At 48.1% G+C, this 26254-nt stretch overlaps 1 protein-coding gene across 15 annotated transcripts in view; it reads right to left on the bottom strand.

Moving 5' to 3' along the window:
* PLEKHA6 (pleckstrin homology domain containing A6) overlaps window positions 1-26254 on the bottom strand; it is a 216325-nt gene that overhangs the window by 37598 nt on the left and 152473 nt on the right. For 7 of the 15 annotated variants that reach the window (XM_081009980.1, XM_081009992.1, XM_081009983.1 and 4 more), the window contains 7 exons: window positions 25347-25841; window positions 23612-24122; window positions 21742-21828; window positions 17431-17484; window positions 5531-5611; window positions 959-1027; window positions 111-191 (listed from right to left, as the gene is read on the bottom strand). In XM_081009980.1, coding sequence (XP_080866106.1) covers window positions 111-191; window positions 959-1027; window positions 5531-5611; window positions 17431-17484; window positions 21742-21828; window positions 23612-24122; window positions 25347-25841 — 1378 coding nt within the window. The remainder of the gene's footprint in view (window positions 1-110; window positions 192-958; window positions 1028-5530; window positions 5612-17430; window positions 17485-21741; window positions 21829-23611; window positions 24123-25346; window positions 25842-26254) is intronic. The other 8 variants (XM_081009993.1, XM_081009986.1, XM_081009988.1 and 5 more) reach the window with 7 other exon arrangements.

Here is a 26254-nt window from a genome sequence, read left to right as displayed (position 1 = left end):
CCTAGCAAATGCAATAAGGTTCCAGCCTCAAAAAGCCTCTGGAAAGTTGGCCAAAAATCAGAAAGCAGCTTGCCTATGGCATTAAGTGTGCTATGATACACGCCCCTTACCTTCTCTGCACGAAGTTGCTGCACCAGCCTCTCCTGTTCCCTCATCACCTTGTTTTGCTCACAGAGCTTTCCCAGGAGCTTCTTTCATGGAGGACACAGAGAAAAGAAAGGCGAAATATAAGATTCATAGCAGAGTCTGGGGTGGGGAAGTGAATGTAGCCCTCTAAGTCTCTCTTGGACTCTTCCCAGGTCACATCCCCTCCTCAGCCACATCCCTTCTGGCCCTGCCTTGCACTCTTCTTGGGTGTTCACCCCCCCCCCCCAGAATGTGTCATTGCACACTGATAAAGATTATTGCAAGTGGAAAAAGATGCAAGTGTGTAGGAACTAGCCTGCTGTCCAAAGATGTGGATTCATTGCTCCACCCACCCTTTGCCTTTGTTCTCACCCAGCACTGGCATGTGTCCCCCAGAAGGTTGCTCAGGAGCAAAAGTGGCCCTCCAGCTGGATAAAGGTCCTCCACCCTGGTTCACATAGTAGAAGGCATTCATCTGCTTTGAACAGATCTCAACCTGGCCTCCGGGTATTAGAGCCTCGGTTGCTGGGGCTACACAATCCGAGCAGGGCAGATTCACAAACAATGATGCCAGCATGAAAACACAAACCCAGAGTACAATGGATGAGGATGGGGCAGGAAAAGCGACAGCCCAGGATTGGTGAACGATGGCGGCCACAAGTGTTTGGGACCTTGCAGCTCCACTAGCAGAATAGATGCCTGTTTAATGATGTCAAGAAAAATGGAGAGGGAAGGCACAGCCTGCAAGGGGTGGAGGATGGAGAGGTGGCAGCGTAAGGAGGGATGGAAGAGGCAGACAGGCAAGAGGGAGGGAGGGAGGAGGTGCTCTTACATCTGTATCTTGCTCGCTTATCTTGTAGGTGTGCAGCGACTCTCTATAGGCTTCAGGGAAATGAGACACCTGCAAAAACAGGAACAAATCATTCCTGCTCTCTCCACCTTTGAAGTTGACATGTCATGACAAGCCCCTGGGGAAATCCAAGGCTGCTTCTGCTTAGTGCGTAGGGGTGGGAAGCCCTCCATGTTTTCAGGTCCTGAAGCTCAAGCCCCAACCTTCTTTCACCAAGTCTTTTTTAATTAAGCAACATTTACTGGGTAGAATAACCGAAGGGAAAGGCACACACTGTCTAGCATTTCCATCACTGTGGTCTGGGGGTTTCTGCTTCTCAGTTCCCACGGATCTATCCAGCTTAGACTGCAGACTCCTCACTATCTTTCAAAATCAGCTGTCTTTCATCTTATCAAGGGAGGCAGCTCTTGCATACAATGCAGTGAGAGAATTGCTCTTTTCCTAACTGCATAGAATTGCTCCTTCTCCTATCCCCACAGATGTCAAGTTTATAACAATTATATATATAATGGCAGTTGCTCAGATTATGAGCAAATCAGCTATTCTACTATGCATGCATGTTAGACATGCAACCTCCATTACGTTACAGATCACCAAGCAATTACACATGGCCAGTCATACCATAAACAGCAGCTCACCTTCACAACCGCAGCAACTGCAATTGTGAATAGATTTAAAAATGTGACCTCTCCTCCCCCCGGCCTGCCCGGCACTCATAGAATTCAGGCTGATGATGGGGGAGTTCCCCTAAATGTGATAATTGCTATGGTCCAAAAGTTAGCTGCTCCATGTTATCTACTAACACAAACTTAGTTAATAGATATATGCAGAGCTAGTGTATAGCACACAAGGAAGACCAGAAAGAATTTTTGCTGGGGTTTGTAGGCCTAAAAGCAGTGTTGGCTATCCATGTGCAGTGCAGATCTTTACATGCCACACAGGGGCCAATGTCTAGTATGTTGCTATAAAAGGGTGGCTGATGAACAGGTAACCAGAGTCCTGTCCTCAGGAAACAGAGAGGCCAGGATAAGTGGGAGGCTGGATTAAAGAGAAACTTCAAGAAGAGCACGGAAGGATCCTGTATTGTTTTCAACTTGAGACTTTGCATTGATCCAGAATTATAGTCAGACACCACCACCCTCTGGTTTTATTCCCAGTTTATTTCCTGCTTCAAATTTCAAAGCTGCACAAGCCCAGGGTAATAGATTTCACAAGATTAAGCCCTGCAGTGTTGAGATTTGAGGTTCTTCACACAATGTCCAGCTCCCCTGCTTATGAGCAACCACTATTTTACAGACGGGACAACTAATGCAGAGAGAAAGCCAGGTCAAAGGTGGCCGTTTTAGAGCACTGGCCTTTGGTGTGAATTCATAAAACCAAAACTCAGCTTTGCATCATTTCCCTCTGGAACAGTGATATATCCAGCAGTACTTACCCAGAAGGGGTGTACGAGTATCACAGGAGGGCACTGATTAGAATTGATGCAATCCAGCACAGAAGAAAAGCATCACATCAGAACCAGAGTTTTATTATTATCAAGCAAGCTACCATGTTACAATAATACATCAAGAGAAAATAAGTTCTTAACTGCTAGTTGGCAGAACCTGTTCAACAGGAACTCCTCTAATACAGAGAGTGGTGATATGAGAAAAGTCTCTTCCGTGAGCATGATGTACCATGCTACAGATGTCACTCTCCATTTAAGTAGCACCTGCAACACTGTTATCACCTTCATTGTCAGGCAAAAGAGCTGTAGCTCAGTGGCAAGGCATGTGCTTCTATATTTTGCCTGCAGAAGGTCCCAGGTTCATATGTGGTATCTCATATAGGACCGGGAAAGATCTTTGTCTGAGGCCCCTTGTGAATCTTGTTGATTCCAGCTGGGATCAAATCTAAATGCTGACTCAAATCCTGCCCTATTTGAAATGTAATGGACAATGTTTTGGATTGCATCGTTTTCCTCAAAAATAATAATTGAGCAATAACTGCTGAGTTCATTAAATCACTAGCCATACCTTTTCCCCTATAAAGTAGGAAGTGATTGCTGTTTTCTGTGTGTGTGTAGCTAAAAGCAATGGAAAGATGCCTGTTCAGAATCTAATTTGCCATATGTCACGTGACCATATGGGTGTTTGTGTGTGTGTGTGTGTGTGTGTGTGTGTGTGTGTGTGAGAGAGAGAGAGAGAGAGAGAGAGAGAGAGAGAGAGACCTGTGAGAGAGGGAGGGGCTTGGTTTTGCTAGGCTACACAGCCTGCAAGAAAGTAGAATGGTAATTGTATCTGAGTATCTCCAGTGCCTGATTTTATAATTTTAAGAACATTGTTTTGCCCTTGGTGGTGCTAAAGCTCTGCCCAGCAAGTGACTGCTTTATATTACTTGGCACAGTGCTGTAGGGACACAATTTTCCTGAGGAGAGGAATGATAAGACTGAACAGATCCTATGAAACAACAAAGGAAAGCATAGATTTCATGTCAGTTCCAGCTATCCCTTATCTGTGCTAATCACATATTTATATGTACCCTGATAATCAATATGTAAAGACAGCAGAGCTAACTTGAATAAAATATTGGGAGCAGAGGTGGGTAAGCCCCGCCACACTTAATTGATCACCAGGTTTGGCACTCGCACACCACTTGAATGGCAATGCCCATCAACTTGGAGGGGTAGGCAGACCCCTCAAATGTTTTATTGGGTAAAAAAATATATTATTGGGTGAGGGGCCGAAGGGACCTTGGTCCCTTGGAGTTGGCTCCTATGTGTAAGAAGTGCAGGCCACTACTCTTCACAAGGCACCGATGTGAAACTGTGTTAGAACGTTCTCTCAGGAGGTGAAAACCACCCCCAGGTGGAGCTGGAGTTAGACAAATTCTAGCTATGTGGCACTTTTCTGTCAGAATATCCTTACTCTCTGGGGCAATTTGGCACAGTGCTGTGAACAAAGCAGGAGATAGGAGGTACAATGTCTCATCAAACATGCCATTGTGTTTTCAAATTCAGGTAATGCAGTGCTGAACCCATCCTCAAACTTAGTCAAAGATCTCATCTAACCAGTGATCATTAGCCTGTTCTGCTACAGTCTGCCTGGACAATACAAAGAGTAGCAAATGCATCAGAAAGTACATTTTGGTGATAAAGGTGACCAAATGATGACTGAAGCTTTAGAGATATAAATGGATGGTGGTTGGCTTGTTGCAACAGCAATGAGATGCAGCTTCTATGATGATATCACCGACTGTATTGCTTAATGGGACAAATGAAGAATCCCAATCCTGCCAGGAAGACAAAGTTTCTGAACACTGATAATCCTGACAATTGAACTGGTCCCAGTGGCGCTCACCACATGGCTCAGAGACATTATCTTCTCTTGCCAACATGGAGATCCTACAAAAATAGACACGCCTAGCACTTGCTATGGAAGGCTTTGACTGTTATTATTATCATTATCTATTTTATACCCCACCTTTATCCCTGACAGGACTCAAGGTCGCTTACAGAAAAAAACAAGAATTGCTAAAAGTTAGGGGGGGGGGGAAACAATCATTAAAAAAACAATTAGATAATTAATAGAATTAAAACTATATACATATATAAACTCTGTTTAAAACATACAAATAATTACAACAAGTGGGTTCTGAAGCTCAACACTGATTTCTGAATTACGGTAAATTCCAAGGCTCGGTACTGATGACCCTTTAATAAAATTAAGCACAGAAGCTGATCATTTTGCTTCCCAGTGGACGTTCCCACTGTGGAGGGAGCATCTCCCTAGATCTGATGCACGGATATGTTCCTTGGGTAGGAGCCTAGATAGATCCTATTCTATATCCTAGCATATCCACATAGATTTTTATAGTAAACTATTTTGGGGCAAGGGTGTGGGAAAAGGTAGAGGACTCTCTACCCTTAGCAAGAGATACCAATGCAAACTTAAGTGTCCCACTTCACAAATTCCAATGCGCTAAAAACAGGGTTTGCTTCAGCGTCTTGGCTCACATATGCTAATATTAATACCTAACCATTTTCCAGGGGTGCACTAAATTTTGCAACAGGAATACAAGAAAGGAAAGAGGAAAATTTGTCTTCCCCCACCCCCACAAACCATTGATAGGCTTTTTTCTCCAGCCCCAAAAGCCATGGCAAGCAGTTCATAACTGAAAGTTTTAGGTTTTAACCTAAGCCATATATGCATTTATTATCTTATCTACAGAGAACAGAGAGAGAGAAAGGTTGGCATAAGGTGGCACAGAGCTGTTGATGCAGCTGAGATTAAGATCCACAAATGTTGAGGGTCCCATCTGCCTCCAACCTGTGGTTAAGATGTGGATTTTGAGTGATTTAAAATTCGTCAGAGAATTAGGATCACTGTCAGGCAGGGGCACAGGTGCCTTATTGGACTCCATGTATAAATGTCGTTTGTAGAATGAGATGTTGAATGGGCATCTCACAAATGGATGCGGATGTGAGGTGCAGAAGGGTGACACTACGGAATGGTTCTGCCATGCAAAAGCAGCTGGAATGGCATGGTTGATGGCAGAGCTGCTGTGATGTCTTACTTGCATGTACAGTTGAGCCCTAGGGGAAGAGCTCTCCACCATTCTGTTCACCATACTGATCAAAGTCTCGCTCTCGCTCATCTGCGGCAGACAAGGAAGGAAAAACGTCAAGATGCTAGCGGAGGCACAGCCACTGCAGCTCAGCCTTGAACACGTGTGACCGCTAACATATAAATCTGAAAAGACCTAAGACCTAGACCGGTGCCTCAGAACAGATGTCACACACCCAAAGGAAGTCCATGGGACTGAAAAGCACATCCATGTTCAGAGTGATTACTGGGCTAAACAAGATGTGATGCTAGTTGCATGGCTGCATTTAATGTGCACTTGGTGGATCATGAAGAAACGAAGCCTGAGTACCACTACAGGGGTGCAAGGAGGAAGAATTGAGTCCTCCTCCTCCTTCCCTCATAGTTCCAAACAAAACATGGTTTTGATACACTCTCACAAACACTCATCTAACTACCATTTGCATCTGGAGGAAATCCTCCATGTACTTTTCTGGAGTTGCTCCTTTCCCATGCAAACGGGCTTGCCAATGAAATGATTTTAAAAAGAAATGATTGGGGCAAAACATCACCCTACAGTTCCCAAAGAGGCATATCACACGGGTGTATCATATATAACACCCTCTGCTTAGCCCATTCACATTACAGGGGAGTAGCAGTGCTGGGGAAATAATGTTTCATCCCAACCCCCCAACCCCTATGCAATTTCCCTAATCACACACCCATCCAAAGCTGTATTTTGGGACATAATAATAACAGCTTGGCGGGGGGGGGGGGACTTAGATCAAAAGTTTAAACACCCCCTCCCTCAGTACTACTGCTCCTACCAAACAGCCACCCACAAATGATTTAAAGGGAGATATTTTATATATAGATCAGGAAATCTGATCATGGATCTCCCATGTCGTATCAGTTTCAGCCTTTAACAATAGGATGATGGATGGGGTGGAGCTGTACTTACAAGATTTACCTTGTTGATACAAAAGGCAGACTTTGAGTGAAGATATGTTTGGGCCTCCCTCTGCCTGCTTTGAAATCCCAGTGAGGCTTAGTACCTCACTCCAGGTCCCGCCAGACATACATACTGCACATTCATGATGATTTGTGCTCCTAAGAGCACAAATGAGAGCCAGTGTGGCATGGTGGTTAAGGTGTTGGACCAGGACCTGGGAGAACAGGGTTCAAATCCCCACCTGGCTATGAAGCTCACTAGGAGACCTTGGGCCAGTTACTGATTCTCAGCCTCATCTACCTTGCAGGGTTGTTGTGAGGATAAAACAAGGAGGAGGAGTACTATATACACCACCTTGAGTTTCTTGGAGGAAAGGTGGGATGCAAATGTAATGAATAAGCAAAATCATAATGATACCAGGGCTGTCCCACTTTCAATACTGTTTGTGCCTGCGGAAGTGTTGTGGCAGTCCACCTGCATCATTTCTGATCAGCGCACATGCTGTAATTTCCCACTGAAATCCTGCGACTTGTTATACAACAAACACCCTGGTTCATTTTCCTCCTGCTTTTGTTGCCCTATAGCTCTTCCAGATAGCAATTAAGTGGTAACAAGGGGCAGCATCAAAGAACAAATGAAAGCAGAATAAATTCATTGCTAATGCACTAGGGACGTGGGTGGCACTGTGGGTTAAACCACAGAGCCTAGGACTTGCCGATCAGAAGGTCGGCGGTTCAAATTCCCACGGCGGGGGTGAGCTCCTGTTGCTCGGTCCCAGCTCCTGCCAACCTAGCAGTTCGAAAGCACATCAAACTGCAAGTAACGGTGTTTCTGTGTGCTGCTCTGGTTAGCCAGAAGTGGCTTAGTCATGCTGGCCACATGACCCGGAAGCTGTACGCTGGCTCCCTTGGCCAACAAAGCGAGATGAGCACCACAACCCCAGAGTTGGTCACGACTGGACCTAATGGTCAGGGGTCCCTTTACCTTTTCATGCACTATTATTGTGTTGAGAACGCTTTGCAGAATGCACCTACCAAAAGACCACCAGCTGGGAGGGGGGCTTACTCAGCAAACAGCTACTTCTGCTTATTAAACAGGAGCACTTTCTTTGATGACCAGAGGCCCCTCCTCTTCTCTCTTCCCCAGATATGCAGGGCTAGTTGAGCCAGTCTCTATAAGCCCCTCTAGCTCCTGGTGGGAATCTGCTTTGCTCCCTTTTTCAGGATTTTAGGACTGGCAGAGGAGGATTCATAGTTTCCTTATTAGGATACACTTGAAGTGGAGGGGTGGGTTTTATCCAATGGAGGCTGGTGCCCATTAGGACTAGACAAGGAGACCAACAGTAGGTGCAGCCAGAGCAACCAGCAGGCAGAGCCAGCTAATTGGTGATGCTCAAGCTAAGGAGGAGGCAGCTGATCCAATGGACCGGCCTTTGCCTGAGATTTTGTCCATGCACAAAATCTCACTGGTTGTCGTATCTGGGCTTGATAATAAATCCCTCCCTCCAGGGCTACTACACATTAGCTAATGATCCAGGATTTGTTTGGTTTTCGTGCCTTTGTTTGCTTGAATCATCTGGAGCTGTTTGATTTGAAGAGTTCCTTCCACTGTGCATCCCCTTCATGCTCAGAGCACACTGTAGCCTAGGTTACACAGATTGATTCTGGAAGAAGGGGGGAAGAAGCAATGTGTGCCTGGAACTACTGTGTGTGTGTGTGTGTGTGTGTGTGTGTGTGTGTGTGTGTGATCTTGTAATTCCTTCCAACTCCATAAGGTTTTATGGAATGGAGTAATAATAATAAAACAGTTGCTTAAAGAAAAATCCCAAGAGTCAGATGATATTTGGCTGACATACTTCTCCATTAGTCAAGTGAAGCTGATGGTGCTATATCTCTCTCTAAACACACGCACACCAAATGCACTTTCAAACAGAAGGCACCAGGGCATAACAAACAAATAGGGCTCTGATGTTGCATTTCATTGTGCTGTTTTAAATCAGTCTTTCTCTGTGGGTCAGAAGGGGAACAGAAAGAAATGGAAAGCCTTGAAGAATCCTTTTTTATAGGGAGAAAAGCCTACTATCAACAACGGCTGCCCAACCCAGAGCACTTTTAAGTGCCGCCTCCTCCTCAGTGGCTTCAGTCCAACACAGACACAAGCACATCTTCATGATTACTCTACTGATGGGGGATTTACTGACTCCAAATGTTATGTACTGAGTTGAATAGGATCCAAACTGTAGCAGTCTGATTGGTCCTAGAACAATAGGATCCAAAAGGCAGCAGTCTGATTGGTCCTAGAACAATAGGATTCAGAATGCAGCAGTCTGATTGGTCCTAGAACAATGCAGCAGTATGATTGGTTGGCAGGAACCACCCAATCCTGCTCCAGATAGAAGTGAATCCACAACCTGATTGGCTTACAGTAGAATTCCAGAATTAGCCAATCATGTGCAGCCCATTGTGTAAATAATGTATATAAAGCAGATACTGTGAGGGGACTTTTATTCATTCCTCCTCACCACTATGAGCTGAATAAAGAGCATGAAATCACTTTGCGACTCTGAGTATATTTCACTGGCGACGAAGGTGGGATCCCGCTGAGCTGACTGCCACACACAGCACCGCAGCACCGCCAACTGCCGCACCGCTGCCTCGCACCGTGTATCCAGGCTTCAGCTCCGGGGCACAAGGAACTCAGAATGGCAGCCAACAGCAGCTTCTCGCCATTCAACCCAGCATCTGGAGACTGGGAAGCGTACGCCTCCCGTTTCACCTTCCTCCTAGAAGCCAAAGGGGTCACCGACGAAGAAGACGCCAAGAAGAGGGCGATATTCTTCAGCGTCTGCGGAGAGGAGACGTTTGAAATCGCCCGGGCTCTCCTTGCGCCTGAAGACGTCGCTACTGTTCCATACAAAACAATAATGGAACAGCTGAAGGGGCACTTTTCGCCGCAGCCCTCAGTGGTGGCTCGTCGAAATGCCTTCTACGCAAAGCGGCAAGCCCCTGGGGAAACCATAACTGGGTTTGTGACCTCTCTCCGCCAAGCCGCCCGGTTCTGCAACTTCTCAGAGCTGGAGAACATGCTTCGTGACCGCCTCGTCGGTGGCCTGAAGGATGAGAAGCTGCAACGACGCCTCTACGCTAAGAAGGACCTAACGTTCCAGGTCGCTCTGGAGGAGGCCCTGGCAACAGAAGCTGCCGAGAGGTCGACCCAAGAGGCACGGCCGAGCCTGCCATCCCAACCGAGGGTCCACCATGAAGACCTCACCGACGACTCAGGATCCGACAGGGAGGAGGTGCACCGAGTACAGCAGCGCACTCAAGCAGCGCACAGACCACAGCTGCCTCGACGAGAAGGAGGGAACTGCGCAAGCTGCGGGGAGAGTCACGAGAGGAGGACCTGCCGTTTCCGCAACGCAGAGTGCAGGCAGTGCAGAAAATCGGGACACATCGCCCGGGTGTGTCGGGCTCGGCCCACCCGACACCAGGCATCAGATGACCAATCCAAGAGCCCCAGGTCCCGGGGCCCAACGCACCAAGGCAACTCGACGGAGCTCACGGACTTCCAGGTATACCAGTTGCCCCACCCCAACGTAGAGAAAATTTATGTAGAGGTACAGATAGAGGGGGCCCCATGCCGCATGGAGCTTGACACGGGTTCAACTCTATCCATAATCTCGGCAAGGACCTTAAGGAAACTGTGTCCCACTGGGGGTCCCAAACTCAGGCCGGCCCCATTCACCCTCCGGGACTTCCAGAAACGTAAGGTCCCCACAATGGGGGTGGGGACCTTCAGGGTGCAATACCGAGGGCGGACGCGGCAACTGGACTTGCTTGTGGTCAAGGGCCCCTACATTAGCTTACTGGGATTGGCATGGTTTGGACCACTGGGGCTAGCTGTCACCGGGGTGAACCACACTAGCTTACAAGTGGACGTGGACGCCATATGCAAGGAATTTCCAGAGGTTTTCGATGGGAAATTGGGACAGTATACGGGCCCCCCCATTGCGCTACAGCTTGACCCCGCAGTACGACCGGTCAGGCTCAAGGCCCGCCGGGTCCCGTTCGCCTTGAAACCCCGTATAGACGAGGAATTGGACCGACTCGTAGAGCAAGGAGTGCTGGAGCCGGTGCCTAATGCTCCCTGGGAAACCCCAATCGTCACACCCGTCAAGCCTAATGGTTCGGTCCGCATCTGCGCAGACTACAAATGTACCATAAACAAGGCCCTCACGGCCCACGCATACCCAGTGCCAGTGGTCAGCCATGTCCTTGCCACCCTGGCTGGGTCGAAAATTTTTGGCAAGCTGGACTTGGCCCAAGCATATCAACAGCTGCCAGTAGATGAGGCCACAGCAGAGGCACAGACGATTGTGACGCACAGAGGAGCGTTCAGGGTAAAGCGGCTGCAATTCGGTGTCAGCGTGGCACCAGGCATATTCCAGAATATAATGGACTCTCTCCTTAAAGGGATTCCTGGCGTCACCCCCTTCTTCGATGATGTGTTGATTGCCGGCCCCACACCAGAGGAGTTTGAGGACCGCCTCCGCACCGTTCTGCACCGTTTCCAGACGGCGGGTCTCAAGGTGAAGCGGGAAAAATGTCTACTAGGAGTGCCTCAGGTGGACTTTCTGGGATTTATGGTGGACGCAGAAGGGGTCCACCCGACTGGGGACAAGGTACGGGCCATTTGTGATGCCCCAGCGCCCAAGAGCAAGACTGAACTTCAGGCCTTCTTGGGACTATTGAACTTTTACCATTCCTTCCTTCCCCACAAGGCGGCGGTAGCGGAGCCCCTACACAGACTCCTGGACAAGCGGGCCCCTTGGGTGTGGGGCCAGCGCCAGGAGGCCGCATTCCAGGCAGTCAAGGACTTGCTTGTCTCAAACTCGGTCTTGGCACACTTCGACGAGAGGCTGCCGGTGGTGCTAGCATGCGACGCCTCACCCTATGGCATTGGAGCTGTCCTGGGGCACCAACTCCCGGATGGAAGAGAGGTACCGGTGGCGTACTTTTCCCAGACACTCAACACAACCGAGCGGAACTACTCGCAAATCGACAAGGAGGGTCTGGCAATCGTAAAGGGAGTAAAAAAATTCCATGATTTCTTGTACGGGCGGCCCTTCACCGTGGTGACTGACCACAAGCCGTTGCTTGGCTTGTTTGCCCCCGAAAAGCAGACCCCCCAAGTGCTGTCTCCTCGCGTCCTCAGGTGGTCAATTTTCCTTGCCAGCTACCAGTATGCACTGATTCACCGACCTGGGAAGGCGATGGGCCATGCGGACGCCCTCAGCAGGCTACCACTACCGGAAACAGGCCCTGACCCAGCACCTGCACAAGAGGTTATGAGCCTGGAGCTGCTTCCCGACCGCCCCATTCAGGCACAAGAAGTTGCACACCATTCCAAGAAAGATAGGGTCATCTCCCGGGTCCTGGACTGGGTGTGGAGGGGATGGCCCAGCAGCAGCCCCGGGCCAGAATTCGCCGGCTACACAACCCGCAAACATGAACTGTCGGCCCACAAGGGGTGCCTGTTATGGGGAAGCAGAGTCGTTGTTCCCCAGCCCCTCTGCAAAAGGGTCCTCACAGCCCTACACGAGACACATCCAGGGGTAGTAAGAATGAAGGCCCTTGCCAGGAGTTATGTGTGGTGGCCGGGGATCGATGGAGAGATAGAGGCCTGGGTCAAACACTGCCAGGCCTGCCAAGAATCCCGCCCAGATCCCCCAAGGGCCCCAGTCCAGTCCTGGGAGTCCGCCCGAGCACCATGGTCACGCCTGCATGTGGATTTCGCTGGCCCCTTTCAGGGGAAAACATTCTTCATAGTGGTGGACTCCTACACCAAATGGCTGGAAGTCGCACTGGTACCGTCCACTTCCACGTCCGCAGCCATCCGGGTACTACGCAGGCTGTTTGCAACCCACGGGCTCCCTGACACTCTCGTCTCAGACAACGGGACTGCATTTACGTCAGGAGAATTCCAAACCTTCACAGCGCAGAACGCCATCCGCCACATCCGTTCGGCGCCGTTCCACCCTGCCACCAATGGCCAAGCAGAACGCATGGTGCGGACCACCAAGGACACCCTTCGCCGCATGACGCAAGGGGACTGGGAGTACCGCCTTGCCACATTCCTTCTAGCACAGCACAGCACCCCCAGCTCAACGACTGGCCGGAGCCCCGCTGAACTACTAATGGGTCGGCGCCTTGCAATCAGATTGGACCGCCTTCACCCCGATAGAGCTCAGGATGAGGTAGTGGTGGGGGAAGGCAGGAACCCCCGGACCTTCGAGGCCCAGGACCCAGTGTACGCAAAGAATTTTGGGGCAGGCCCAGCATGGGTACCCGCCACAATCACCAGGGTCACTGGCCCCGTGTCGTACGAGGTGCTAACGGATGGGGGGCAATGCTGGCGCCGCCACTGCGACCAGATACGGCGACGATTCCCGGGAGAAAACCAGGAGGAGGACAGGTCAGAGGAGTCCCAAGGGAACAGCGGGGCAGTGAGGCCCATAGAGCAGGAGGGGCCAGCAGGAGAGGCAGAATCAGTAAATACAGAGAGGACCCGTGAGGCCGAAAGGACACCGGAACCAGAACCACGACTGAGCGAGCCGGTTGCACCAGACCAAACAGCCGCATCACAGCCAGCATCCTTGGAACACGAGCCAGAACCCGGAGCCCGGACCAGGGAACACCCCAGGCCACAACGCACACGTAGGCCGCCGGCATACCTTGAGGACTATGAATGCGACCTCCCGGGCAGGACTGGAACTTAGAGGGGAGGGGTGTTATGTACTGAGTTGAATAGGATCCAAACTGTAGCAGTCTGATTGGTCCTAGAACAATAGGATCCAAAAGGCAGCAGTCTGATTGGTCCTAGAACAATAGGATTCAGAATGCAGCAGTCTGATTGGTCCTAGAACAATGCAGCAGTATGATTGGTTGGCAGGAACCACCCAATCCTGCTCCAGATAGAAGTGAATCCACAACCTGATTGGCTTACAGTAGAATTCCAGAATTAGCCAATCATGTGCAGCCCATTGTGTAAATAATGTATATAAAGCAGATACTGTGAGGGGACTTTTATTCATTCCTCCTCACCACTATGAGCTGAATAAAGAGCATGAAATCACTTTGCGACTCTGAGTATATTTCACCAAAGATGTAATGAGATTGTCTCTGGAGCAGGCTTGCTTATTGAAATGCAGACTTTTTCAGGCCAGCATCAGACATCCATCAGCACTTGCAATGAGATTTCATATTATCTATCTATCTATATATATATATATATATATATATATATATAAAAATCCAGCTTAATCTCGTCTACTGATGTTCTCCCAAAAGGGGTTTCTTTCCCTGTTTCTCTAAGGGTAGGTCAGCAAGTGTCCCTTAACATGACAAAATGTGCATGAAAGATTGTTTCAGCTCAAGGCAAAGCTTGTGGGGAAGGCTGTTTGGGTTAGTTGCTTGGTATTTGAATTATCACAGTATACTGAGCTGCTTTATATTCATGGGTTTGTTGCTTTTTAACAAAACCATTATGGTAAAAATAGTTTTATATTATTGATTTCTGCCCCCGCCGCACACATTTCATATGCACACTGAACCATTCTCTCTGGTTAGCACACCTTTACATTCTTAAACATTCTTACACACAAAATACATATATGTTGGATATCTGATGCTTAGTTATTCAATACCTCAGATTAACCATCTGTTTTGTCCCTGTTTTTTAAACATGAAGTACCTGACCTGAATGATTTTATTTTTATTTTTTTTAAAAAACACCCTGGTCTGTTCTTTCCCAAACTGTAACCCAATTTTGACTATCCAAAAGTTGGATAAGGTTAAATGAGTCAGATAGCTGAGTTTGTACGCAATGTCATATACCAGATTTCCCCAACCTGCTGCTCTTCAGCTGGTTTGGACTACAACTCCCATTCAGCCCCAGCCAAAACATCTGCAGAGCACCAGGTTGGGAAGGCTCCATATGCAAACTTGATATATTCACAGACCCATACAAATGATCTCATATTCCAACAAGTGAAATTTCACAAAAACTCATGGGCTCACTTCCACTCATGGACAAACTATTATCAGTCTCCCAAACTGTTTCATAGGCAAAAGGTAATTATTATATTATTAATTATTTATACCCCGCCCACTCTGGGCGGCTTCCAATCGAATATTAGCATCAGACATTTAAAATTTTCCTAAACAGGGCCACCTTCAGTTGTCTTTTAAAAGTAAAATAGTTGTTTATTGCCTTGACATCTGTTGGGAGGGTGTTCCACAGGGCAGGCGCCACTATCGAGAAGGCCCTCTGCCTGGTTCCCTGTAACCTCAATTCTCGCAGCGAAGGAACCACCAGAAGGCCCTTGGCACTGGACCTCAGTGTCCAGGCTGAAAGATGGGGGTGGAGACGCTCCCTCAGGTATACAGGACCAAGGCTGTTTAGGGCTTCAAAGGTCATCACCTTTAAAGGTTTCATGTGGACCTTCACTTGCCTTACTCCCAAGGAACCCATGGAATCTGAAAGCACCAGGGTCACATCCTCCCCCCCCCCCCAGTCTGTGCCATCTGCACCTTTTCACCTGATCAGCCAGACTCTTGTTGGGAACAGACATGAAGAAAAGATCAGATAGTTTGCCTCCCTCCCCTTCTACCTTCTTTATCTAATCCTATGATCCTGCAACAAGTATGCAGGTAGAAAGCCAGCAGGGATGTTCAGAATGTCATACATGCAACTATGTGCATGTTGGACAGAGATCATGGGTGTGCGCTCAGTGCAAGGACTTCCTGGTCCTCAGGGAACAAGTATGTTCCCTTTAGGTCCCAGTATCTGACCTGAGAGAGCCAGAGTGGTTGGTAGACGTAATAATGGCATTCCACTCACACAGTGCCATCTCTTCCATTATAATGGAGAATCATGGTCTTGGGGAAGAAAAGCTTCAATCTGAGGAAGAGGCAAATGATCGTTGAAGAGGGACACATTCTTTGTGGGACTAACAGTCATCCTATCATATGGAGGACACTTTTCTGGGGGTCTCTTGTTAGTGGCAGTTTTTATCACTGGCCTCATAGGCAGTTGAGTTTGTGATGGGCATGTGGACCACACAGTAACTTGTCTGCCTGTCACACGTAATCTGGATGCTGCATATACACTAAGGAGAAATGTTATTATGTGATCCTGGAAAAGAAATTTGGGTTGCTAGGTGAGAGGCCAGGACTTACAAGGAAGCTTTCTCTGAAATGCTGCCCATTCCATTTTGGTGCTGGAAAAAACTCTCCTATGAGGAAAAGTTACATAATTGGAGGATTTTTTAGTTTAGAAAAAAAATTGAGTAACAGGAAACATGACAGAGGAGTATAAAACTTAATAGTGTGGATAGAGAGAAGGCTTTTTTTGCTGCCTTTCTCATCATTCTTGAACCTGGGGAAGGTCAATGAAGCAGAACGCTAGAAGATCCAGGACACACCAAAGTACTTCTTCACACAGCTCACAGTTAAACTATGGGGTTTACTGCCACAATATGTTGTAATGGACTGACTTAGATGGCTTAGGCAAAGTCTAAGGCCCCATATGCACTATACACTTAAAGCCACATCAATCACTTTAAACAGTCATGGATTCCCCCATAGGAGACTCCAATTTCCCTCGTGGATCTACAGTTCTCAGAGTGGCTTCACAGTCATCCAGTGGCACACCTTGACAATGCACACTTAACAATGACCAATGAACCAAATACAAAAAGGAATATCTACTGCTCAACCGTAATGCAGGCATTTTTCAAAGTTTCTGTCATTATCAATTTCTTTGTATTGATACTCATCTTCCCATATCCACATTTATAAAAATCATACCTGATAGTAAAGAAAAATATTCTGTATTGTCTCGGCTTCTCAATACTTTCAAAGGGTGAGTTTAATATTCTGTAGATGCCACAAAGCATAATTTTCAATACCATTTTTCTAAGGTTACTCCTTCAGTATTTATCCAATACTAAGAAATATTTAGTCTTCTGCCACCAACATGAAATGCATTAGCTCTTTGGATACAAGATCCATATTTGAATGAATGCCACCTGCTGCTTTTATTTCCCATGAAGCCCTAGGGCCATACGCTACATCAGGCACTCCATGTCACTGTAGGAAATTTGCACACACACACACACACACACACACACAGAGGCAACTTCCCAGATCAAGCCACTGTCACCAGATAAGCCAGCAGCTGGGGGAACATGAAGGCAAGATGGCCAGAGTGAGAGGGAACAAAGCAGGCAACGGGTCTTGCCAGCAACTGCACGAGAGCATTGGGTGCTGATGTGACAGCGCTGAGCGTTGTATTTAAAATAACCCTGCTTGGGATGGAATGAATCAGTGGGCAGAGTGCAAACTAAATTTAAAATACAGTTCACATTAAAGAAAACCAAACCCACACATAGGTTGCCACCCAGAGTTCTAGGGTCATGATTACTCTCTTATCAACAGAGTTTATTCTTGCCCTAAATCCTGCTTACATCCTGCAGACTAGTATGGAACATTGCACAGAAATCCAACAACAATCACCAAATACGGCAGTAATAACAGCTGCAATTGCAGCGCAGCAGAATCCATAGATGTCCAAGCAAGCAAAGCAGCTGTCCCTCCCCAATTCATCCCTACACACACACACACACACACACACACACACAAACAAGTGTGTCACTGTCCACAAGAAAGATGTAGGGAACAAACCACATCGACCCGCTAGTGCTGCCGCAATGCCAAGAGAAGGAGAGGGACAGATGTTGGGGAGGAGGAAGGGTAAAGGGGAGAGGGAAAGGCAACACTGACCTGACAGCACGGCTGGGGAGGGGGCAGCGGGGGTTGCAGGACAAGAGGCAAAAATGTGGTGGGAGCAGTGAGAGGGAGACAGCCAGCTTGGCCTACCTGCTGATCCAAATACTCTAGGTTTCTTTGCAACTGAAGGTCTAAAAGTTCATCCTATCAGGAGCCATTAGGCATGCGGCAAAATGGAAACACAAAAACAAACAAAAACAAAGAAGAAGCAAAAGCAGTTAGGTGCGACTTAGCTCGAGAGAGGCACAGAGCTCCCCAGACAGGAAAGGGAACAGTCAGCCTCACAAGCGTTTTTTTTCCAGGTAGGTGGGTGGGGTGAGTGATGGCTGCTCAGCGGTCCTTTTAGCCCAGGACATATTCCCTAGAGGAGCTTTCCCCAGTCAGGTGCCCTCCAGATGTTTCAGACTGCAACAACAGGGAGTTGTAATCCACAACATCTGCAAGGGCACCCAGTTGGGGAAGGCCGCCTTAGAGGGACTCTCAATGGGAGATCCTGGCAGTTTCTCATATAGACAGTGCTCTGTCCCCATACCATGTGTCGCCTTCTGCTGGACAGGTGTGGATTAACAAGAGGGCCATGCTACCTTCCTCCAGGCCACTGGAGTAGGCCACCAAGCTGGTAAAATATATCAATGCTCTCCCCCAACAGTAAGGAATGCAATCTTTTTACTCTGTAGCCCTTTGAGGGTATCTGGGTTGAACGCTTGTGGGCTAAAGGTGGGGTGAGGTATGCACACACACACACAAGCCTCACTCCAACAGTCCCACGTGTGCCGGCTTCACTGCAGACCTTCCCACATGCAGCGTGAAGGAGGATCCTCAGCATGTTCAACTGAACGCACTCAGAATTCCTCTTCAGACCTTCCAGATGAGGAAGCCGCCTTCTGCTGAGTCAGGCTGCAGGTCCATCTAGCACAGGGCTTATACACACCTTTCCTCTGCTCTTTCCAGGCACAGTCCACGATTTAAAGCTCTGTGTCCCAGTGCCTTCTCGTTCCTGCTCCAGAACTTTCCCTGCAAAAACCTGCTCTTTGAAAAGCTCAGTCAGAGAAAACGTCGATCCGCAGAAAACCCGAATTGGTGTTTGCTCTGATTCAGTTTTAAGGAGCAGGGTTTTGAGGGGAAAGTTTGAGACAGAAATAATAACAAAATGCTGGGCCCTGGAGTGCTAAAGTGAGCACCTGTGCCTGGCAAAAGGTAAGTGTGGATAAGCCCTCTGTTCTATCTGCACAGCTCTGCAGGGTTTCAGACAGTCCTACCTGAAAAGGCTGGGGACTGAACCTGAGACCTTCCACATGCAAAGCAGATGCTTTGTCACTGAGCTATAGTCCTCCTGCCAACATGGGAAGGTCTGAAATGGAGCTGGTGCATAAGCCCCCTCTGACTTGAAGCCCACACACATTTGCTCCAAATAGCGCTCACTTTTCATTGCAATGCAGCACCTGTAATACCCATTAAGCCATTATTATAATCTGTTTTATTGGTGGCATAGGCCTCTAAGAATTGTTAATTCACTCCTGCTGCAGAGGCAAAGTTTGCTACCAAGAAGTTTGTCCCCGCAGTTAGCACTCCCACATTTTTCTCAGCAAGGCACCTGGCTTTGAAAGCCTAGGATTAGGTGGAAATTCTCTCGTCCACAGTGACTGCTCTACAGTCTTTATGCCAAGGCTGGCATGTTGAGAACGTGGGCTCAGCACATCCATTCAGAGTTCTGCAGGGGAAGAAGGGATTGTGCTATTGGCTCCACGCATATGGCCTCTTCCAAAAGCTCAGCATCCCTTTCAACGGCTTTGCAACTGTGCAGTAAAAACTGGCTGAGCTGAAAGCTGGAAGAGCGCTGAAACAAACAGCGGATTCTGCACACGTCAAACTCTGCACAGATTTACTCAGTCTACATTCCTGGGGCATCACTTTGGGTCATGCAAATTGGCTTTTACTCAATCTCTATCCAGCCTCTATGTGGATGTCCGTCGGAAAAACGGGATGGTCTACCTATTCTAGATACAGGCATACAGGAAGCTGCCGTATACCAAGCCAGACCATTAGTCCATCTATGCTAACTGGAAATGGCTCTCCAGGATTTCAGACATGGTCCCTCACAGACCAACCTGGAGATGTCAGGGATTGAACCTAGGACCTTCTGCATGCAAAGCAGATGCTCTATGACTGAGCTATCACCCGAGACAGCAAGCATAGCTACAGCTTCTCCCTACAGCTTCTTCACCTGGCAAGAAAGTTAGGAGCAGCATACAAAGGGACCCTTACAAAAATGGTGCTCCTGTGCATTATTCTCTGCAAGCATGACACCAACAGTGTGCTTTTGACCCAGGTAAACTACTTCTCAGATATAGACAAAAATTATTTTGATCTGTTTTGGAAACGATTTGTCTCTTTCTAAACACACAGAAGCTTTACTATCAGGCCTGGGCAGCCTGAGCTCTGTGTCTGTAATTAACAGATATGTGTCCAGATTGCTGGAATGCTCCAATTGGAGAACAGCCTTTACCAAAGGCATCGTGGACTTTGAAAAAGCACGGACTCAGGACGAAGGGAAGAAACGAGCTAAGAGGAAGAGGCACATTTGGCAAATCCTCACCATGATCAACTCCCACCCAGAAACCTATGTCCCCACTGTGGAAGGATGTGTGGATCCAGAACTGGCCTTCACAATCACCTATGAACACACCGCTAAGACCATGTTCATGGTAGACAATCTTGCTCAGCAATGAGCGATCGCCAAAGAGTCCAGACTGCTAGCGCTGCTTTTTCAAAGGAGCTATCCTGCGCCGACATCCACATCTTTTCCTGCCACCAGACATTCGCCCCACCCCCCAAAACAGCTGGAGATGGGGACAGAGCACCTGCTATGAGAGAGACTGTCCATGATGTGCTCGGTGATACCAGGATCATCTCAGTGCACTCCTGGTTCAGCCACATGCATCTGCTTTGTGTGCATAGCTGGTGAGAAGGCAGGGGGAGTGAGGGGAGAAGCTGCGTGCAACAGTCCGTGCAACTAGAATCTGTTCCGCAGGGCACCTTAATCCAGTCCAGGAATTACTGGTTGCTCTCATAGGTGAAAGGTGTCAGGCAGGGTCAAGAACCTTGGCATGGAGCAAATGGAAGTTGGCAGTTTCACTTGGCAGAGTCCCACTCACAGTGGTTTCTGCCCCCACCACATGGATCCGCCCCCGCAGTGAAATAACCAAACAAAAGAGAGAAGCAAGAAGGAGTGAGGAAAATACAGCATTGAAAGAAACGACAGCCAGCAACAGGGAACAGGGCTTTCTGCATGTCCTTTTCAAGCTCACCCAATTTTGCACTGTCCCAGAAACTACACTGGAGGATTGCAAGCTCTGGCAGTGCTTGCCAGTATTGCTGCCCCGGCTTTTGCTCTCTTCATTTCTTCTTTATGGGCTGCCAAAGCAATACATCCTTGGAATAGGGGAGGAATCCCAGAGGAAAAATGTGCTCTTCCAACAAGCCCTTTTCTGCATTATGGTTGCCACTGTAGCAATGGGCAAGGTGCTGCTCATTTAAGGACAGGGATTGGGAACCTGTGGTCCTCCAGAAGTTGTTTGGACTCAAGCTCCCATCAACCCTGGACTATTGGCTACAATGGCTGAGGTTCATGTGAGTCTCACAACACTGGGAAGGCCACAGGTTCCCCACCCCTGATTTAGGGGAGCAAAATGGTATCGAGTTCAAATCACATGCCAGGTCAAAACTCTGAACAGCAGCTCATGATCACTAAAGGGAAATGTTTGAGTTAAGCTTGCAGCAGCAATGAGCACTGTGCCTCAGTTTATATTCCACAGTGGCCTGGTGAGCAAGCCAGGATGGAGGCTTCCCTTCTGCCATGCAGATGTAGCTTGTAATGTGAAATGAAGCCTCTGCTTTAACTCCTGATTGCACCTTTTTATTTATTAATTGTGGAAAAAGGAGAATCACGTGGATGATGCTTCTGGACAACTGTGGGTGGACCCATTTTACATTACATGCTACTCCTCTTGCAGGATGCTAATGAAGCACCAAATGTAAAAACTGGGGGCTGAATGTGTGAACAGGAGCTGTTTCACTATCTCTATAAATCACATGCCTATTTCCCTCCTTGCTCTGCCAAAAAAGGGCAGCCCTGTCTTCAACAGAATTATCTGTCAGTTTGCATAGTCACGGTGTATTACATATCCAGACTGGTCTCACACTGCTGGTCTCACACAGCTAACATATCCCTGTAGACTGAAACACTAGAGAATATGACTGTTACAGGACAGTGGTTTCATGTCCAGGAAGAAATTGCCCATTGCATAATAACATCCTTCACCCCACCTCTGAATTAGATCCCAACCTTGGGAAGGAAACCCAGCATCCCTAGTGGAATGCTGGGATGCCAATGGGACATACCATTTTGTCGTGGACCGTAGGGGATGCTGGATAGTTGAAGGGGAACATTCCTGCAGGGACAGGCCTCCTGTCACCCAGATAATCATACTGAGGAAAGAGAAGAAACCACACACATGCATGAAGAAGGCTCATATCACTGTAGGGTGACCATAGTCCACGCTACCTTTCCCCACAATATGGAACAGTTGGCACAGCTCACAATGGAGACAACAGGCAAGGCAAAGGAATTGCCCAGGGTTATTCAGTCAGGGTGAGGGACAGGTCAATGGTAGGAGGGCCAAGGTGTTGTGGCCTAGACATAAGAACAACTAAGATGCTCTTGGAAAAGAGGAGTTGGTTCTACAAGCTGGGAGTACAGTTCTGTTAGGAGAAGAGGAAAAGAAGGGGCAGGTTTTTCCCCAGGCTCCTACCCTTGGAACCTCCAATGCCACTCAGTTCCTGGGCTGCTCTCACCCTCAGTTCTGCCTGATATTCACTAATATTTGTCTGCACAATGAAAAATGTTCTAAAGTTTCACCAGCAACCTTTTCAACATGTCTCCTGGCACAGTTAACGTGCCAGTTCTGTTTAGCCTGCACATGCGACTCCAGTACCTCAATTCAGTTGGGAGTTCTGAATCCCCTATACCTCATGTTTCAACTGAGTCTCGCCCAGACCATTATTTTTTTATTTCTGGGACAAGTGAAATAAAAACAGACTGTGACTGAGCATTTACGGACTGCTGAGTGGCCAGAAGAAGCCCTGACATGTCAGAGATTAAGAATAAAGGTTTTATTCTAGCTCACAGGTGAGCAACCTGTGGCCTTAGGAAAACATGCAACCTGTGACTTCCTATTATGTGCCCCTCTGTTGACTCCTGAAGCTGCCCCATTCTTCCATCCATGCTTTTTATCCATTCTTCCCCTTTTTCAGGCATTTGTGTTTTGCTCTCTTTCTGTATTGTTTCAGAACACAGAACTGGAAGATGTAGTACTTTCTTTCATATGTGTATGTTTTAAAAACTTCTCCTCTGGTTGTATGGCTTGGGGGAAAGACTTTTCTCCTCCCTAAACCGTCGAATAATATATCGGTAAGAATTACTCTTACTTCCTTTCCGGAGCAGTGGCTGCATTGGTCTTTGGTACTAAAAAAAGTTCTCTGTTTATTTGAAAGTAACCCCATCACTGCAAACCTAGCAGTTCGAAAGCACATCAAAGTGCAAGTAGATAAATAGGTACCGCTCCAGCAGGAAGGTAAACGGCGTTTCCGTGTGCTGCTCTGGTTCGCCAGAGGCAGCTTAGTCATGCTGGCCACATGACCCGGAAGCTGTACGCCGGCTCCCTCGGCCAATAAAGCGAGATGAGCGCCACAACCCCAGAGTCGGCCACGACTGGACCAAATGGTCAGGGGTCCCTTTACCTTTACCTTTGCCTAACCCCATCACACTCAGTGGGGCTTGCTTCTAACTAGATATACATTGAACTGGGAATTCTAAACCATGAGGAAGCAGGGTGGTCTCCATTCCAGATCAGTTAATCCAGAATAGTTTTGTCTCTGGCTCCAGCCATCATCAGTTCTGGCTCTGCCCAACACTGGCAAGTGAGCCACAACAAGTAATCCATTGAGGAAATGCAGCCCTCAACAGAAAAAACCAATGTTGCCCATGACTGCCTCTCCTCACCTTCATCAAAGCTAGTGTGCCTTCCCACTCCTGCCATGGTAATTTCCCCTCACCCTTCCTAATACTCCTCAGTCTCAGCATATACAAACACAGGTAACGATTAGGTTACTAAGACTGTGCTAATGTTCCCTCAGTGCACAGCTTCAGTACTCCCCCAAAGAGTGGCGAGAAGCCCCGAGGGTAGGAGCGGAGACCGCGAGGGAGGGTTACCTTTGGTGAACTGACCGATCGCCTCATCATGTATGTCGTCGGCTCCGCATAAATCTCCTCACTCCGGGGAGGCACTCTTTCAAAGCGGGCGCTCGGAGACCTGACAGGGGAGTACACTCTGGCTCGGGTGTAGGAGCCTTGGCTCGGTGAGCGGGGGACCGACCGGGAGCGAGGCTGGAGGGACATCCTGCGCAAGGAGCCTGAGGCGGCATCCATTTCATCATAGTACACGGGTGGCCGGGTCGGGCCTGACATCCAGATGGGAACGTCCTGCCTGCCGTAGCCTGGCTGCTCTTTCCAGTCCCGCAGCTGGTAGGAGCCGCTGTTGCGGAAGGAGTGGCGCTTGTCGTCGACAGTCCACTGAGGGCTCACACGCTCAAAGGCAGGCATAGAGCAGATGCTGTCAGGACGCACCCCAGGAGGGTAGTATTGGTAATCTTCAGAGTACTGAGGTGAGTAGGGGGGGTAGTAGTCAGGGACTCTTCGGGACATCGGGTAGAACCTGGTGGGGCTAGACGGCCAGAAGGAAAGAATGAGGACGACGAATGCAAACCCTGAGTTTGCAAAGCAATTTCAGCATCATCTGCCCTACCTTACCCATCTGTCTATCTCTGTACCAAAATCCACAGAGGATATAAATCTAGTGCAGATCTTATTTTTCTCTCTTTTCTCTTTTTTTCTATTGGTTTTCACATATTGCATCACAATACAGATGTGCCAAAGCCAACAACATTTCCTCCCCATCCCCCCATACCTTTACATTTCAATTTCCTCAATCCATCATATTATTCTTGAGTAACATAGTATTAAGTGTGTATCTTTTTCTTTTCAAAAAAGAAATCAAAAGCATACTGAGGATTAAGGGGTTCAATTCTGATGAAAGCCATGATGCCTGCTGTGTTAAAACTCTGGTTCTTTGTCAGGGGAGATTCAAATGTTGCAGCCTCCATGTGGAGGTCATAAGAAACACTTCCCAATGGAAGCTGTTATACAAGAGGGCTCTGTAACTGTGTATCATGTGAGCCACCCATGCTAGCGCAGCAGATTCGTAGCGCTGTGATGAACAGCCTCCTCCACACAACTGGGCCAATCCGTTTCACAAATATTACAACTCTCATGTGGAACTGCCACATGGTTTGGGACAGTTAAAAACGAAATGTCCTCAGCACTTACAGTCCTCCTAGGACTCTCTGGTTGGGAGAAGAGGGGAGAATCACAATAACTATATTGATTTAAACCTGAAGTGTACACATCACTTTCTCACCTTCTCTCAGATTATATCCACACCATACATTTAAAACCACCTCTTTCCCCACAAAAGCCCGTGCTTTACTGCTGAATCAGAGCAAATGGTAGTCTGTGGAAAACTGAAATTGCCATTTGTTCTGATTCAGTGTTAAAGAATGGGATTTCATAGGGAAAGCGATGTGGCAAAAAAAGGGGGCGGAAGTGTTTGGACATGGAGCTTTAAAGCGCAGACCTGCACCTAGAAAACAAGGGGCAAAAGGTATAAGTGTGTATGATCCCTCAGAGTCATGGGTTCCCCTAAAGTATCCTGGGAAATGTAGTCCTTAACAAGCTATAGTACCAGGACCCTTGGGGGAGGGTGGGAAGCCATAGCTCTTAAGACTCCTATAAGTGCGTAATGCAGATGTGATGCCTTGTGTTTAGTGGGATTCCTCCCTTATTTAATTCTCAGAAAAGCTATATCCACGCCTAGCTTGAATCACCTCACCTATGGAGATCCTCAGGAGGTGGAGCCCCACGGCGCAAGTTCACCCACTGCTGCAGCTGTGTCATGGAGCTCTTCCTCTGGGCAATCTTCTCAGGATTGGTGCGTGGAGCAAAACTCCGACGAGGCATAGCACTCTCACCATCGTGCTGTGGGAAGGCCATGCTGCCTGGCCGGCTAGGAGATGAGTACTGCCAGCCATTTGGCTGAGTGGGCCTCTCCACTCCAGCAGGCAGACGGGAAGCGTCAGGATAAGGGCTTCCGGGTTCAGAGGGCATTTCTTGGCTGCCAATGCCGTTGGCTTTCACCAGAGGCTCCTTCTTGCTCTCGGCTCGCTCTGTTTTCCTGTCAATCTTCTCAGAGCCACGCCCGTCTCCTTCGCCTCTGGTCTTGGCTTCTGGCTCAGCTTTGGCAGCCTCTCTGGTCGGGACACTGCGGTGGTGGTGGTGCTGGTGGTTCCTGCTGGGAGGGATGTTCTCAGAATCAGTCTTCTCGTGCCTGATAAGCATGGGAAAGTAGAAATGGCCACAAACGGTCATGGCTCTCATACCGAGCAACATAGAAAATACGCTCTAGCCTATGAATGATTCTAGTTCGCCTCCTGAAAGCACATTGCTGCTAACTTTGCAGCTCTGATATGGCCCCTGCAGGGGGGGGGGGGGGAGAAACCAGACATTGTACTCTCCCAATAAGCTTTCTTTTTCGAGTTGCTTAAAGACCTCCAAAGCTATGTTTCCTGTCATCCCATTCAAAGAGCCTCAATGCCTTTTAAATGTTACCTATTTTAGAGAGTTTCCATACTTTTCTGCAGGATCTGTGAACCTTATTTATAACGATGACTTGGTCTCACAAATTTAAAGGACCAGAGGAAACATCTTAATGGAGAGGCAGAGAAACTATGTGACTTGAAC

Source organism: Podarcis pityusensis, assembly GCF_964106645.2.
Source record: "Podarcis pityusensis genome assembly, chromosome: 6".
Lineage (NCBI taxonomy): Eukaryota > Metazoa > Chordata > Lepidosauria > Squamata > Lacertidae > Podarcis > Podarcis pityusensis.
This window is presented reverse-complemented; position numbering and strand designations above follow the sequence as displayed.